Below are 18015 nucleotides of genomic sequence, written 5' to 3'. Positions count from 1 at the left end.
TTATAATTTGAAATATTATATGCTCTGTGATGGTTAGTTTTCGTCTAATAAATATATATTTTTATTGATATTAATAAGAAAATTAAATAAAATTTTATATTTATGTCCAATTAATTTATTATTGACTTTTTTTTAGTTGAACAAATCATTTATGATCAATTTGCTTTTATACATTATTTTGTATTAATGTCTGTGATTCGGTATAGTTTTACTTTTATAAGAATAATTTGGTTAGAAAAAATTTATATAACATGTAATAAATTAATAATAAATAAATTAAGGAGTGAATATAAATTTTGTAATTTTTTTATTAAGATTCACTAAGACAAACAGTAAGAGTAAATGCATTATTTGATGCCAAGGCAAAAATGATAAATTTACGGTTCTTTCAAGCTTATATAATTAGAACAAAATATAATTTACCCATTATTTGATGCCAGGACAAATGTGATAAATTTACGGGTACTTTCGAGCTTCCAATGGACACTCGCCAATGTTAACAAGTCCAAGAGCTCTTGAAAAAATTTCATTTTAGAGGACATGAATTAAAACCCCATGAAGTCTACTTTCTTCTTTTATGCACACAGCTATAGAAAAAAGCACAATCATATTCTTCGCATCCCGTCTCAATTCAGTTTCACAGGCTGATTAGCATATCTAAGAAACACAATGTATTGCGCGTGACGTTCTGTTCTCCGCACTATTGAAAAGCTTCTTCTAGAATCTAGATCTGGAGGAAGATGAGTTTTGTTCTGTGGAAAAGTAAGCATAATTAGACACCACCCTACTTGGGAATTTGTGTCGGTTTTTACCAGCTCCTCCATGAGTAATGTATTTCCATTTCCTCTTCAAAAATAATCATGTCATTTACAGTCTATTAGTACAATCTGTAAACAAAGCATCCATCTGAAAAATACCACTAGGATTCTTTTATCCGCTATAACAATACTCTTTACCTGTGTCGCAGTTCCATTCCCGAGCAACCTACAGCCACTGTCCTTAGTTTCTTCAAAGTCATGGCACTAGCTTAATAAAAGGGCCTGGGGAGGTAGAAAAAGGATTTCAGCAAGCGTGCAAACATCTCAGAAAACAAGTTATAACAATCAAGCCTGACGGTTGGCGGTACATAGTAAAATAATCTGTCATTTCCGGGCAATGCAACCAGAATTTGGTGTCTTTCAGAATTTATGTGCAGATAAAAACAGAATTTATGTGCAGATAAAAGGAGACATGCTGTCAACATGGTTAGACAGACTAAATATTGCTATCGGTCTAAATATAAATGTGGGAAAGAAGCACCTGAATAGGAGAAATACCCCCTAGTGGGCCCAGTTGCATGATGATGTAGCAGCTGCAGGGATTACGGGCCATGTCACCTAGTTCTTGATGTAAAAACCTACTTATCTGCCACAGATGTTGAATTTGATGTGACAGATTCTGAGTCATCAACTCCTCCGGTCTTCAACTGGCTGTCCAAGATATCTAAAACATTATCCGGTGGACATTTATCCACTGGATTGGAAGCTGATATCTGACAAAAGCACTCAGGCCATGAATTTGTGTAGAAAGACTCAGGTGAGACCCGCTTGTGAGGTCCACCGAAGTTTGTGTTCAGCATCACACGCCTGATAGATTCTTCAAAACCTGCTGTATGCCCCTTCTCCCGATCAATAAAGATAGGGGCAAGAGCTTTCCTATCAGGTTGTATGTTTGTACGGAAGCCATAGTAGAGGCGGTGGCCGAGAAGATTATTTGCAAAGTTGCTTGGCCCATCATATGTTGGCATGAATATGTCAGCAAGCAGACAAACCATATAATCTACAGCAGACCCGACCAGGCCACGTGTATTCTTCGCCAGTTCACCAGTAGAGTCTAAGGTATTATGATTCTCAAGCCGAGGGAATAAAGATCGAAAAGGCTTCATAAATCGCTCACCACCAAATAGTTCACCAGCTGCCAAATATATTCTGGTAGAGTTGTCAAACCCCATTGCTCGTAAGATAAGACCAACCTGCAAGTCATTGGAGAATCATTTATTGTAATGAGAACTGTGTTTGCCTACTACCTCCACAGTGATCAGCATAGTCCAATGTGTCATTTTTATATTATGTTCTGATATGCAAGATAATGCCGTCATTCATCAGCTATGATATTAATGAATGCTACCAGAAACAAGCCAACTTTAAAGAAAATACCTCTTAGTTCATACAGGTATCAGTAGTCTCTATATAAGTTTGATATGGATCCTTCATTTTAGGCACTTATCCTAGATTATTTATGAGTTCTCTAAAGGAACAAATCCCAGTAATTAATTGGACCCAATACCAATTCATCTAAACTCGGTTACTGCATCGGCACACATTTGTTGCCACTTACAAAGGCACTATGCATTCCCTGGACCTTCACCCGGTTACTGCCACTCTTCTAAGGGAAAGATTTACATGTCCTCATAAAAAAAATACAAAGTCAAATGCACCAAAATTGTTCTGGATAGCAGTTAAGCAAATTGACAGTAAAATTTTTACCTCAACAACTTTGCATATAGGAATATCGAGGACAATGTTTGTTCCTTCAATAAGTAAACAGTTAGAAAATTTGTACCCTCATGGAATAGAGCTTGCATATTTAAGAAAGCAAGAGTTATTTCAAGGAGTGCAAACTAAAAGTTCTATCACTTGTACAAAATTCTTCATGTCATTGAATAATGACAGTGCTAACCAAGAAGACTACTAGGAAGCAGTCAGCACGCAACCAATGATGAAGCAAATTGCAATTCTGATTTATTTATCAAAGGAGATGAAAAACAAAAGTTTCGACAAGCAAATGAATATAGGCAAGAGATGACGAGCAGTCCTGCCACGTTTATTTCTGGTAGCAAATAAGCATCCTATTTCTTTTCAGGTGATGGAACATTTTGCTAGTCAACATGTAGTGTCTATCATATCAGAGATTATAAGATTTTGAGAAATTCACGTAAATCACGGCAGTATATACATCTGCAGTAAATGTAGTTATTTAATAATTAAAACCAAGATATAGCACCCACCAGAGGAAAAGATCGCAAAAATAATAGCCAAAATTGAAGAATTACCTCTTCTGGAGTTAGAGGGCATTTTCCAATAGCCCTTCTCTCACTATAAACAAGTTTCTTTGGTGCAAAGTTTTCAGCTCGATATTTCTTCAGAACTTTTTGCTCTTCTGGAGTAAATATATCAAGGCACCTACAAGAAGTTACATGAGATATATAATAACTTTAAACTTCTTTGATATAAAAAACATTCTTATTTTCTGCCAAAAAGCTTCTTTCCCCAGACCATTATCATGTAATATTGAGCGAGGATTCTGGAATCCCACATCATTGCCATGTAGATATCAAGTCTCTGTAGCTATTTTACTGATTTATACTCAGTTCCGCACAAACATATGTCTGTTATTTCAGGCTATCATTGTCTCTACGTAGACCATGCCCCAACATCACCAGATTCAGTAACTTCTACTTTAGTCAAACTAATATGGTGGATTCCTACCTTGCACTAGAAAAGAGTGCCAATGCCTGATCAGGGGTTTAGCAATCACTTCAATTAACTGAGTTGTGCCTAAACAACTAAAGATATGGGGCTACAGGAGAAATTAACGAAAAGGCTCTCTTCCTCAATATTTTACTTTTTTTTTTCCCTTTTTGTGTCCCTTGTTTGCTCTTTTCCTAGAGATTCAAATGTCCAGGGGCCTCAAATGACGAGATCATGGGTGGTGGTTCAGACATGTATTTTCAATTCCATGGAACAATATTTTCAGGAGTGGCAGTAAGAAAGTAGGGACTTACCCAGCAAATGCCAGCATATCCATCTCAAAGCGAAGATGGATGGCCATGAAGTGACCTTGCGAACGAAGCCTATTTACTATTGAGTTACTCAGCTCCATGATGTGAGGCTTAAATCGCAAAGCATGATAATTCACTCTACACCTTAGCCGCTGGTACTCAGGATTGTCAATCTCTTCAGCCAAACGATGTGAGAAAGGTGTAAGATAAATAGCACCATGCTCTTTCATCTTCTTTAAAGCTTCTGTTGTATACCAACTGATAGGAGCATCTCTTGGGGGCCGCATCTGAGTGCCAGAATTTTTGCATTAAAATGTAATCTAAAATAAATCCTATTTAGAAACTTATCCGTTAATCATGAGCTCCACCTGAAAAGCTTTAATTTTCTTGGTCTTCCCATTTTTCCGGATTTCTGGAATGCTTTCCACTATTTGTACATCATATCTCAATGACTTGATAAAATGCTCAACGTCATAGACACCATGAAAACCACTACAGAGGAACAGATATTAAAATACATCACGACTGAGCTGCTATAAAATTAAATTGAGTCAATGGAATGGTCTAAAATGACGAGAGGAATAAGTTGAAAATGCATATGAGGTTTTCTTTTGGAAGTTTTGCAATGTCAAAAGTTTCGGAAACATTTCAAAACATTAGGTTCACTTCCGCTTCACCGACTCTGAACCTAGATAATGACTCAACATATATCAAACTTTATTCTTGGAGCAAAGTGCACATTTTTAACTATAAGTTGATTATACATTCCATTCACCACCAGAAAAGCTGACCCAAATCCACTTAAACAAAGCCATTACTCTTACTAAATTATCAAAAGGCTCTAAAATAGCATCATAGATTCAAGCTTTCAAGAGGAATTTAAACTATGAATCGTGCTACAACCACCAATACCAGAGATGCAGAAATAAATATCCCAAAATCACATAATCCACAATAAATATCAAATTAACTTTGAGACCACAGTTCCTCACATTCCAGAATACATGGGAAGAAACCAGAGGTGCAGAAATCTCAAGTAAAATATGCCTAAATCTCATGTGAATCTACACAACAAATATTATAATATTCTATAGGTAAAAGGTAGTATTTTCAATATGGAAACAGGCACCTGTCATCATGCCAGAAGGAATTCGCATCCAGTTCAGGCAGCACAAGTGTGGCATTCATGATTCGAGCAGCAAGAACAGCATTGCAAATCTAGATATTACAAAAGTTCATGGAGTGAGATGGAGTACATCAAATGTTTGCCACCAACTGATAAACTGAAGATGAGAATTGGCCTTATCTATAATAATAAAGAAGGGAAAAGAGATAATAAAATACTATGCCATCTTATCCCATTAGGCCAATTTGAATTTCATGGATATGGCGTCATATGTGCTTCATAAACAAATATCTGACAATCAACCAAGTAAAGACAATTTGACATTTAGACATGGTGGCAAGACAAAGAAACTCACGTCTAGACATAAAAGCACACACGAAGGGCAGCATTCTCACAAAATAGGAATAACAAGTTAATTATACCTGAATTTAGGTTTCCAAATGAGAATGATATAATTAGGAAACAAATGAGAAATTATTACCCTACCATACCTTATGTGCTAGCTAACAGATCTGAAGTTTAATTTCCGAGAGCTAGGAGACTAGGTGTTAGCAGAGAAGGAGCATAAGGGTTTATTATAATAGGTTACTCAGTGACAAAGAAAAAGGGTCTAATTCAAAAGTCTTTACAAAAAATAGAATCAATTTGCCAATTATCTCATAATGGAAAGGGACAGGAGAAGAATAAAACTAAACATGACTAAGCTTTCATCTTAAAGTTACATAATCCTATCAAATGCAAGTTGTTGTTGAAACACATATACCATTGTCAGAAACTTGAACCAAATGCTTCCAACTGTAACAATGAATTCACTGAAAGCAGTATGATAAGAAGAGTTAAAGATGAACTTTTATACCATGAACACAGAACCTCTTAAGTAATTAAAGAGAGGACCAGAGTAATGATCCCCAAGCTTCATTTGTACACACCTCCAAACATAGAACATAATTGAAAAAATAAATTCTAGACTAACCCAATTGTCAAACAAATTATAAAAGTTACTTTTCTCTTCATGCCATATAAATTAATTAGAGAATGATCACCTAAGAAAGAAGAATAGGCATCCATAAGTAACCTGAAGTATTTCCGTAATTGACTAGTGGTACAATGTGAGTGCAAACACTAAAGAAATAAACATTAGTTGGTACACCTATTAATCAAAAGAATCAAACTAAGCTAATTATATAAACAATCAAGAGTACATTTAAGCTACACTAATCAGAGAAATTTCATCCCAGGAGAAAAACTTTTGAAATCACAAAATATGAAGGGTTCAAGATACTAATTATCACCAGCTCAAGGCCCACGTAAAGACAGAAAAGGAAAGTTGTAAAGAAGAACAGGAGTATTAATACAATATAAAAACAAGATTTTGTGCATACCGCACTCCTCTGCTGATTCAGGCCACCATTACAACGGACTCGTAAGTAGCCATTAGTTTCTGTTGGAGGAGCTGCATTTTTATATAGACATAAAACCATAATCAGTACAGCCAGACAAGTCTGGCACAGAAGGTGCATCTACAGAAGCTCATGGATTCATGGGAAAGACAATCGATTAAAACAACAAAAACTGTCTCGAGATGAACCCACTTGAATTCAACAAAAGAGATTAATTCTAAACAAATTTGAAAAACCTACGGGGCCACTCAGATCTTGGAGCAGATGATGGCCGCCACCCACCAGAAGCAGCCGGTCCCCAAAGCATATCCACATCAACCTACTCATACACAACAAAGCAAAACAAATGAATACATACTTGCATAAAGTGTTGGTAAGATGTAAAGGGATAATGCTGAGCATATGTATATATCAGATCTACCATAAAACATAAATAACTATAGTTTCTAAGTTTAACCTGTCAGTGTTTAACATGAACAATTGCCGCCATTCCAATGAAGCAGTAAAGTAATAGACCAATAGAGTTAAACCAAATGACACATTGTTCCATTACACAATTAACCAATTTCTAACTACTAGAACTTAAAATAATAACAAAGCAGAACAAACCAAAGAACGAGAAAGAAAATTCCATGCCTCAAAGCAAACAAAAATAACCTAAAATTTTCATATAATGACTCGAAAGGAATCATTAAGTAACAATACGTACCTCCGATTGAGACAAGGATCGAGTGTTGCTCTTTACAGTGGACAAAAGCGAAACAGTACAGATCACCAGCACAATGACAGCAACCGATAGCCTTCCAAACATGCCCTTAACTCCTGATTGCTTCAGTTGATGCCTATGCCCCAATCTGCGGAAACCACGAAAAATCCTATCAGCAGATCCGCACTCCATTTAAATAATAATTAATCAGTAATATCAGATACACAAATATATTCGAACAAATTACCTCCTCATTTTCTGTTACTGGTAGTGCTAGATCCAAACTTTTTACATTCAGCAGCTTTCTTCAGTATCAGCAAGCAAGAACCTGCGGGCGTGTGTGTGAGACAGAGAGATCCGTTGATGAGAAGTCGAATCAGAACTGCTGGCGGGTCGGGTCACTCCGGCTTAACTGGATGGGTTAAATGGTATCCTGTTAGCTTGCCACCGTCGGGACAAATTTAAAAATCGAACCATAAAATATAGAATAATTATATTATGCTCCCTGAGGTTTGGTATAATTATATCTTCTCATATATAGATTTCTTCGTGAACTAAGAAATTCTTAATATTCTTTAATTTATTTTTTTTAATACATAAATTTTTTTATTAATTAAAATTTATCGAATTTATTAATATTAACAAAAAAATTGAATTAAATTCTTAATATCGATTACTCATTACAAAAATAAATATTTTTTAATCAAACTACCCTTATAAGGGTGGTAATCTACCTGCATATGACATATACAGGAATAATTTTATCAGAAAAGTATTTATTTAACTTGTAATAAGTCAGTGATAAGTTAATATCAAGTAATATGGAGTGTCAGTGCTAATATTAGCAAATTCAGTGAATTTTGACTAACGAGTGGATCTATTTGTCAAATAAAAATAAACATTAAGAGTACTAAATATAATTTCCCAATTCACAAGAATTTAACATATAATTACACTAAATCTCATAGGAGGGGTGTAATTATCCCTAAAATATAAACAAACAAATTGCCTAAAAAAATCAATTGACCCGAACTGATGAACACACGTATATATTATATAAATTGACTAAATTAAAAAGATTGAGTGAAATAAATACAACTTTTAAGTATATTTATATGTTTTACTACACATATAATGGTATATCATATTATCTATCTAAAAATGAGCATAATTAAGAATTTAGTATTTCTTTTAATTATTTTTGAGTAAATTATTATTTAATATATATAACACATTTGAATTTTATTTTTATATTCTAAATTGTATATTTTCTAGCAATTGAGAATATTATTTATTTAATTTGGAAGTATATATATTGTACTAAGATTATGTGCAAGTACTTGGATAATTTTATGTACATCTTTTATATGTTTATTAAATATGTTGCCACTAAATTAATATTAGACATGTAATAAAAATAATATTTTATAAGATGTTTTAAAAAAAATTAGTAAAACACCCTGATGGGGGTTACCTGTTAAAAAGACACACACACAAAAAAAAAAAAAACTCTTTTATTAAGGGTAAAACAAGTATTACAGCAAGATCCGCGCGTAAAGTCGCAGGTCAGGTCACCTGGATCCGCCCCGCATTTTGACCGGTAGTCCGACCCAATAAATCAAGAAGAATCATGCACCGTTCGATTAGAGTTGAGAGGCACTCTGATGGCAACACGTGACTTGATCTACAGTGTCAAATTGGATCCTATAAATACTCAGGCACAATTCACTTGAGGTAACTGGCATTAATTGTTTTTGACTATTTACCTTGTGATTGTATATTTCTATCTCGACTCGAACTAACTTAAACGTCGGATGGTCTTAGTTTGGGATGAACCCGACGAGCCTAACATACGTGTTTCAATCCTCGGGAGTCAGGACCCATCACCGATGTGGGGAAATTACATGTGAGGTCGTTCAATGTGGTCGCATATTTCGAGTTGAATCATACCCTCTTAATTGTACAATTGCAATTCAGACACCAAACACAAGTATTTTTTTTTAAATGACATCAAACATATTTTCCTCGTGTAAGAAACGCGTTTCTACAAACTGTTATAGGAACCAAAGAATCAATTCCAGAAATAAATATTCTGCAAAAATCAAAACCCATTATTTTCAATAAATTTCGCTTTAAAGTTACTGCAAACAAAATAGTTTTGGACAACTAAAGAAATCGCTTTGAATCATATAAAAATTATAGGAATCACTTAAATATTATTGTGATATTAGTATTATTTGAAAAGAAAATCAATTATTGATGTTCAAATGGTAAGTGACGTCGGATTGTGATTAAAAAATATTGAAATAAAGCGGTTAAGTTAGTGATAGGTTTATTGTAGGGCAAGGGGAAGGAGGTGGGGGAATGAGAGAAGAGTAACCTTTACATTTACACCTTCTTAGATTTTTTAAAATTAAACCCGTGTTTTACAGGAGCAATTGAGTACATATAATGTAGGGAAAAACTGTAATATTAGTCGTGTAATTTAGGGGGTGATATTTTTAGTTCTATAATTTAATAGGGTGGTATTTTTAATCCTGTACAAATTAATTTTTGTAATTTAGTTATGTAACTTTATAATTTTGACAATTTTGGTCCTTTTTCGGCCAATTTGATAGAAAATTGCAATTTATTTGAAATTTTTGTCCTATAAATAAATTTTATAAAGGACCAAAAATGCCAACGCCCTCTAAGTTACATGATTAAAATTACAATTTAATTGAGTTATGTGCAAGTCACGTGCAATTTTTCAGGCAAATTAGCCTGAAAATGATGAAAATTGCCAAATCTTAAAGTTACATGACTAAATTGCAAAAATCAATTTCTGCAGGATCAAAATCGCCGCCCCGGTAAGTTACAGGATTAAAATTGCATTTTCCCCTATGCTATATTTTCTTAATTAATCTATTCCCTAGCTAATTGAGAGAATTATTAACTCTTACTCATCCACAGACCAGCATCCGACCTTAGCTCAGTTGGTAGAGCGGAGGACTGTAGTCTGTTAAGCTGATATCCTTAGGTCGCTGGTTCGAATCCGGCAGGTCGGATTTTTACTGTTTGACCCTTGTTTTCCTAATGATCCCCATTGGAGAATGGAAGAGTGCTTCACACTTGTCACCAACTCCCAAAATATATATATATTTATACTAATTACTAATATAACCAAGAAAAGAGTCTCTACACTTACAAAATTAGTGCTTAATTACACTGTCCTTTTAATTAAAAAAACTTGATTATCTATTTGTATTTAACTTTTCAACATATTTGTTATTTAATTAATAATATTTAGAGATTACCTGATGCATGTATTTAAATCAATAACATTATTTACACTTAAACTCCGTCTAAAAATATAAAATTATATTTTTATCTTCAAAAATTTTAGAATTATATTTATACTCTTTTCGAAAAATACCTATTTATATATGACCTTATTCTCTGAATTTCGATGAAAAATATTAATATTAATAAATAAAATTTTATAAATTTCTAATTTTGGTCCTCATGTAATATTATTATATATATATTTATATTTATAAAAAATATATATGGTATATATATAAAATGAGGTTAATATTATTATATTTTTGTTTGAAATATAAAATTATTAATGGAAATATATATTTTTCAGAATTATTGGTATGGACAAGCAGAGAATTAGTCCTTTTTAATTTTCTTATTAATACAGTTCGAAATATAGAAACTTATATTGGAAGAGCAGAGAGTGGTAGAAAGTAGAAACCCAAACCGGCGTTTATTTGTCAAAAATCCGTCGGGAAATCATAGATCCATCCATCCATTTCTCTGATCACGCAATTGATGGTGAGATTTCCTTGTAAACATCATTATGCACTTCTCACTAATTTGTTCAATGTAAAAATTCTTGATTTCAACTTTTGTAGGCAAATCCGTTGCGATTGTACTTAACCTGTATTCGCAACACTCTGGAGGCCGCCATGTGCTTGCAGGTGTGTTTCTCTTCATTTTCATCATTTAATATCTGAAAAACAATGATGTTTTGGCTAACGCTCGTGTAATTTCTATAGTTTTTTCTTCAAATGTGTGTTCGTTTAATTTTGTTAATGTTTTTCTTCACCGTGTTGGTAGAATTTCCCCTGTCAGGAAGTTGAAAGGCACAACAAACCGGAAGTTGAACTCAAGTAAGTATGATTCTTTTTCAATTGCAAGTATCTATGATTATTTTTCTCGTCTTCTGTTTCCCATTGAATGAAGCAGTTTGATTTTAGTATTTGATGCATTAAGATTGGTGCAATTAGATTAACTGAGTTGCTGAAATATGAATTTGGGAGGTAAAACTAGTTAAAGAGTAGGCGGATGCGATCGAAGCGGATGAGAGTTCTTGTCAACTATGACTGGCTTCAATGTATAAAGAAAGGGAGAACAGGGAATTAATTTTCAAAGCTTGAAAGAGTAAAATGCAAAATCCAACACTGACTTAGAAATTTAATGTGAGTGAATCTGAAGAGATTGTCTCTTATGCATGCAAGGCATTTTTTGATGAGAACTTGTAGAACGAGTATGGGGAAAGAATTATTATGCCGTCGAATGGGTACTGAGGTAGTTTGCAATGCCAGTTTGTATCTTCTATATGTGAACCATGACATCATCATGGTTGACAAAATGTATAGTAATCCGTTGAAGCATAGGGAAAAATCTTAGAATTGTACGAATTGTGGTGCATACCTCACTGGATTTTTTATGTGACTAACTAAGCTGCATCAGTTGCAGAATTGGCAGTAAACTAAAACTTGGGCACGTTGCTTTTTCATGGAAGTATGAATTATCTGTTACTATTGCTTTACAAAAACTGTGTGTTTTCTAATATGTTATGACTTATGCTATGACATCTGAATTTTTATTTGGTTGGTAGGATCAGATTCGTGTCTAGCTGTAGTCCTAAGTATAAAGACAATTACATGTGGAAGATTTCAATATTTGCTTTGTGATTTTCAGGACCAGTCCAGAGCTTCTTATGAATCCTGTAAGCGTTCTTCTCCTAGCAATATGCTTACTTTTGTTTTCCATATGTAATCGTTGTACTAGGTCAGTCTCACATTGGTCCCTATCTGTTACTAAGTCAAAGAACTTGTGTCAGTGACAGAGAAGATCTTGTGGGGGAGGGGCAGTTTTGAGATTTTCCATTTACTGCTGGATTTTTGCACAGTAATTTCTGAACCCAGTACGGCTAACAAAGAATTGGCCTGAAAATAAATGCCTTGGCATAGTTACTCAAGTTGGATTTGTTGGCTTACATGAGAATAACTATGGCAATATGATCCATCCTTCTCCATGTTTATGAGCCATAATTTCCTTAAGGAATTTCTTTACCAATGACGACATCTTTCATGCATTTGATAGTTTCTTTTCTCATGGTTAGTCATGTTAATTATGATTCCGTTATTTGTAAATTTGTCTTGTCATGCTATTTCCTTCTAATTTAAAGCTACAACTGTCCATTTTGTATCCTCTGAATTTGTGTCCACAGAGATAATATATCAAGAGTTAAAGTTGGGACGGATCTGTTATCTTTGCTCCTTCTGGTCCAAAGTTTGACGTGTATCTTTCATTTTTGCTATTTCTTTTGCCTTTGTTGAATGGTCTTATGTATTAACAGTAGTTGAATGTAAGTATGTCTTCTTTTCCTTTTTAAATTTGTGCCCGCTGCTAATATTGTCAACTTGTCCGTAATGATCATATATCTCAGTCAAACACCCGTTCTTTAATCCGGACTATATTTACTCTGTGCAACTGCCATCTTTCAGGTTACGATCTGTAGAAATGAGGCTGAGAAATGCTTGATAGAAACATCTATAAATTCATTGCGCATAAGCCTTAAGGTAAATAGTGGTAAGCTTCTTATATTAATCAGTTCTACTTCTATTTTAATTGAGAATGACTCAACTCCACTCTTAGCTCATTTGAGAGTTAAATCGTCTGAATTATTGTCTCTTGTCTTCTGCTTTTATTATTTTATATCTTCCAGTATTTCATGAGTTCTCTGATAGTGATTCCCATGACATCCATGGCTTGGTGAAGATTTGTGTACTTTATTCCTCATATTGGTGGTACAAGTCATGTATATTTATTTGGTGGAGTTTTGTATTTGGTTGGGTTCTTGGTTCATACATTATTCAAAGGGAGTATTTCCACTTTGCAAAATGGATTGTGTTTCTTGATCCAAGATGCATTGTCGATGAGGGGATAAAACTGAGACGGAAGGGGGGTGAGAGAACATAGCGAGAAACGCATAAAACCAGAGTTGTTGACAAGTAGCAATATAACAATGTTATGTAGATGCAAATCGTTCTCATCCAGAATCTACAGAAACAACTACCAGCTACATGACAATAGTTTGTTTTTGGTCAGCTGACAGCTGCATGGCTATAGTAGGTTGTCTGGACTTTTGGTTACTTTTGGTCTTATGTTAACAAGACTCCACCTTGTGTTTGCTTTATGAGAGTTGGAGGCCTTTTCAGGAAAATGTGTAGAAAAAAATTGACAGGAATAACTGATGATTTTTTGTGCCTCTAACGAGTTACTGAGTTCAGTGGGGTTGGTTGATTTCATTGATAGGCTAATGTAAAGAATTTAAAAGTAAGTACATATCATGTTGGAATACTCTTGCGTGACCTTGTGCGAATTGTTACTCTACTGAATTTCTAGGCATGTCTTTCCTGTTTACTTTGTGATATGAGTTGGTCGCTTATAGGTGGGTGAGTTATTCAACCCAAACAGTAATTAGTACCGGCTCTTGTATTTGAAAGGGGCCTACGAAATGCAACTAAACACATTAAGTGAGTGTATTGGACTGCTAATACAACCTAATAATGGAAAGTACATGGGCCTTAAGTTGATCAAGTGATGAAGTAGATTATAGTTTCTGACTGGGAAAAGATGGCGTAACATGGACAGATGTGGTTTAGGTATTTGGTAAATAGCAGGAACCACTGGAAACACGAGGATGCCGCGAGTTCTCTTCGCCAAACAAATTTGTATAACACTATAATCACATCCATAGCTTGTCTCTTAGGGGATGTAGATAACAATATGAAGTGAAATTAGCTGCATCCTGGTTTCATAAGAAGGAACTTAAAAATCTATTTTCTCCATCCTACATTTCTTTTATGCTTGCAAGGATCCCTAATTATGACTTAAGACTCCCAATTGAGCTCAACCAAATTTAGAGGGCCAATTACACAGCTCATATTTCTTTCTATCACATATTAAATCTTAATAATTATCTTAAAACCTTTCAAAGTCTTTATTGTATTTTCTATTACAGGTTAAGCAGGCAGATGAACTTGAGAACATACTGACAAAGAAGTTCCTTAGATTTTTGTCTATGAGAGCGGAGGCATTTCAAGTATTGAGGAGAAAACCAGTTCAGGTTTGCATTTTTCTTTCAATTTTAGTTTTCAACTTTTATTGCAGAACAGTGATATGCTGATCCTGAATATACTGCATCTCCAATATTTTACTAAACCAATGAATGCTGCCACTAGAAAAGTAATAACCTGCTGGAAATGAAACACTTATTGTGATATCAATATAGCTTGTGATTGCACTGTACGTCTGTTATGTATACAAAATCTTTATCATGTAGAATGCTTTCCTTTCTCATTTTGATATAAGAGAGTGCATGATGGCACTTGAATACTAATGGGAAAATAATAGAGTAACAGGTAAAATGCACATTGAACTTCTGGAAACCATTAATTTTAATTTGAAGATTGGTCTCACCTTGTTTAATTAACAGAATCATTATTTATTTGGATTCAAAGGTTCAGTTGTAAATGATTGATCTAATATTTTATTATTTGTTGTTATCATCACCAGTTTCATTATCATTATTAGTACTTGTATTTGGCATTCTTCTGGGATTAGTACATTGTCATGATTTACATTGAAAATAAAAAACATGGGTTTGATTGTTTCAATTTACATGTATAAATTCTTATGTGTTCTTGTTGTCAATATTTTCTTCTCAAGTTAAATATAGTGTTTAAATTGCTTCATAGAAGCCTGTACACTGTTTACACTATTAAGATGATAAATCTGTACCATTTTTCCTTTTTCCCGTAAAATTATAAGGACATTTAGTGGGCAAAATTGGGAATTTGGTCATGTTTGCGCAAAAGTAGATTTTATATCCAATTAAGCTTGTTTCTATACCATTTGACTGCTTTTTTGGTAGTGTGATGAGCTAGAATGATGCATATTCATATTTTATGAGTAAAATATGAAGCATCATTTGTTGCCAACACGTTTTTATGTTCTTGACAAGTCAAATCTTATTCATGGGATAATACCAACTGTTCTGGTTAATGTCCTATTGTGTTTGAGATCCTTTTCTACACATCGTAGCCTCAAGTTTTGTAGGTAATGTTGATAATAGCGAGAAAAAGACAATCATAAGCATAGGTTATTGACTTTTGGAATTATCCAGTCCCCCAACATTATCTTTTCCATTGCTCTTTGAAATTGTCGTAGCCACAATGCATATGAGATTGGATTTTTCTTAATAGTTTTTTGCAATTAGAGGTACTGGAAATGTCTCTCTGTACTTTTGATGAGTAAGCATTATAATGCATGCTTCTGAATGAAGGGTTGATACCATACATTGCCATATGCTCCAAACCCTCTCTCCAATTCATATGCCGAAAACTACCCACACTTCTTTAGGGTCGCTGGAGAGATGCTTAGAACACTGCCTCTTTCCGTATTGAGGATATTTACTCAAGGACACTATAATCCTTTAGTCTCGCTTTTGCTTTTATTGTTAAGCCAATCTGTTGTTGGAAATACTCTTGTAATCTTTATTCTTTTGAACTGGTTTGCTTTCTCAGGGTTATGACATAAGTTTTCTCATTACCAATTATCACTGCGAGGAGATGCAGAAGCAGAAGCTGATAGATTTTATTGTTCAGTTCATGGAGGTAAATTTCTCAACTTTTAATGTAATTAAACTTTAAAGTTCGAGAAATGTATTTGGATGCAGAAATTTTCTGTTGTATAGTTGAAAACCAAGATGAATATTTAAATTATTTCAGGAATTCACAGTAGATTTCTGTATGGCGTCATCTTTTGATTAATGGAGAAAAAGGCGTTAGATTCAGCTGTATCTTTCTTTGTTTTGATTTGACAAATTTCTGGCTTAAGACAAAGGGATATCACCATAGTATCAGGTAGATAATTGCAGAGAACGCGAAGGAACAGGAAAAAGATAAATACAGAAACTACAAAGGAAAAAGAAAAGGTGATGATATCTATAATTTAAATGATCTCACTCATCGTATTCGGTAAATTATTAACAAAATGAGAGGAAGAAAAAGCGATAATCTGTTGTTTAAATTTTTCTCTATATCTAAAATCTGTAAATTACTTTTCATTGGCTTGTACTGCAGAATTTGTATAACCACATTCTGCAAAGTTATAATCATATGTTAAGTCTAAGAAGAGATATAACGGCCACAACTTACCACTCATTGAGAAGATAAATTTGCCTAGTTGTCTAAGTTTGCCTAATGTTTCTCTTCTCCTAAAACATCCAAATTTGTATTCTCTGAAGTGATGTAAAATAATATTATCTCATGAGAGCTCACTAGATGAAATAAACTACTGTAAAAGTGAGGTGAAATTCAACTGATCATATATTTATATATGTATATATCTCAATGCATGAATTTTTCATGGCCATTGTACCCTGGCGCCAATAGATTTCTAATGCTGCTAGTATAAAGCAATTCCATTTCTATTATATTTGGTTCCTGCTGCTTGTGATCTTACTTGAGTGAAGGCTATTAGATCCTTGATTCTTCTCTCTTTTAACCGCAGGATATTGATAAAGAGATAAGTGAACTGAAGTTATCTGTGAACACACGAGGGAGGCTTGTTGCTACGGAGTTCCTGAAGCAATTCGTCTGATAACAATCCACTTCTATGAGTGGATGCCCCCCCCTTGAGACAAATATGGTAGAACAATGGACAATTTGGTAAATGTAGGTCTACAGAGAATCGATGCAAGGACTAATAGGTAAGTGTTGAACGTTAGACTCTATGACTTGTGTAAATTGGAAACATTGTGGTGCATATCTTTGATTTTTCATGAACTCAACTGAAGTTTTGTAGGAGTTTGGAATATAAGAGGACTTTCGATGCTGTTTTGACGGTTGCCCTTTTCTTTTCCTGTGAAATGTTCTGAGAGCACGTCGATCAGGTTAGCTCAATAAGAAACGGAAATAGCACTCGCATTTGTGGGTACCGTCGAACGCAAACCCCATAGGGATGGTTTCGAGCATAATAAGGATTGTGACTTGGTAGATGATGTTGATATTACTACACAAAATTTAACGATCTACTACTTTCAGTTACCAATTTACGTGTGCCAATTGCCATATGATTTGCAAGAGATGGGCCAAATTCTGTACTCGGTGGTAGAGATACAGACAATTTTGTACATTTTTCGGTTAATTTCACTTAGACCTCTTTTATAAATATAAAATTACATTCTCAATTCAGGAAAAAAATTCAAAATTTTACTTTTCGGAGAATTTTCTGTTCACAATTGACCTCCTTCCTTTAGGGTTTTGACAAAAATATTCATATCAACAAAAAATTTATATAATCTTTCAAATTTACACTTTAGTCAGTATTCCTCTAGCAATATTTTTATATTTGTTATAGGGCAAATATAATATATACAAAAGTTCAGGAAAAGTTGTTGTAATTTATCCTAACTTTTATATTTGTAGTGGGAATAAATTATAGAAAATGTTGTAAATTAAATAGTAAGAAAAGTTGAAAGTTTCTAAAAGTATACCTCTTTATATGCATAAGCGTGTGAAGATCTATAGGGATAGTTTAATAAAAAAAAATTTATTTGATAAGTTAGAAATAAGTTAATCGACAGTATATATAATTTTTTATTTTTAATTTTTTTATT

The 18015-nt window shown here is 33.8% G+C and overlaps 2 protein-coding genes and 1 non-coding gene across 5 annotated transcripts; 2 read left to right on the top strand and 1 right to left on the bottom strand.

Moving 5' to 3' along the window:
- Positions 1–823: 823 nt before the first annotated feature.
- Positions 824–7511, bottom strand: LOC105179604 (O-fucosyltransferase family protein). The gene is made up of 10 exons (XM_011103247.3): positions 7300–7511; positions 7056–7200; positions 6587–6665; positions 6329–6399; positions 4950–5038; positions 4189–4312; positions 3824–4107; positions 3092–3221; positions 1300–2011; positions 824–1040 (listed from the first exon to the last, which is right to left on the bottom strand). The coding sequence occupies exons 1-9, from the start codon at positions 7305–7307 to the stop codon at positions 1397–1399; spliced, it is 1545 nt and encodes a 514-aa protein (XP_011101549.1). The 5' UTR covers positions 7308–7511; the 3' UTR covers positions 824–1040; positions 1300–1396.
- Positions 7512–10012: 2501 nt separating this feature from the next.
- TRNAY-GUA (transfer RNA tyrosine (anticodon GUA)) lies at positions 10013–10099 on the top strand. Its single transcript is given in 2 exon segments — positions 10013–10049; positions 10064–10099. It is a non-coding gene; the product is annotated as a tRNA-Tyr (tRNA).
- Positions 10100–10717: 618 nt separating this feature from the next.
- ARPC4 (binding protein) lies at positions 10718–17236 on the top strand. 3 transcript variants are annotated; one of them, XR_849324.3, is made up of 9 exons: positions 10718–10874; positions 10955–11020; positions 11160–11212; positions 12027–12054; positions 12836–12910; positions 14356–14460; positions 15920–16009; positions 16908–17106; positions 17202–17236. XR_849324.3 is itself a non-coding variant. In XM_011103249.3 (8 exons), the coding sequence occupies exons 1-8, from the start codon at positions 10872–10874 to the stop codon at positions 16995–16997; spliced, it is 510 nt and encodes a 169-aa protein (XP_011101551.1). In that variant the 5' UTR covers positions 10718–10871; the 3' UTR covers positions 16998–17236. The 3 variants fall into 3 exon arrangements, 1 of the variants encoding a protein (XP_011101551.1); XR_849323.3 differs by having other exon boundaries at positions 17194–17236; XM_011103249.3 differs by having other exon boundaries at positions 16908–17236.
- Positions 17237–18015: the final 779 nt, after the last annotated feature.

This window comes from Sesamum indicum, linkage group LG7 (assembly GCF_026168435.1).
Source record: "Sesamum indicum cultivar Baizhima isolate 11 linkage group LG7, ASM2616843v1, whole genome shotgun sequence".
NCBI classification, from domain to species: Eukaryota; Viridiplantae; Streptophyta; class Magnoliopsida; order Lamiales; family Pedaliaceae; genus Sesamum; species Sesamum indicum.
Note: the sequence above shows the minus strand (reverse complement) of the source record. Positions and strands in the feature narration are given on the sequence as shown.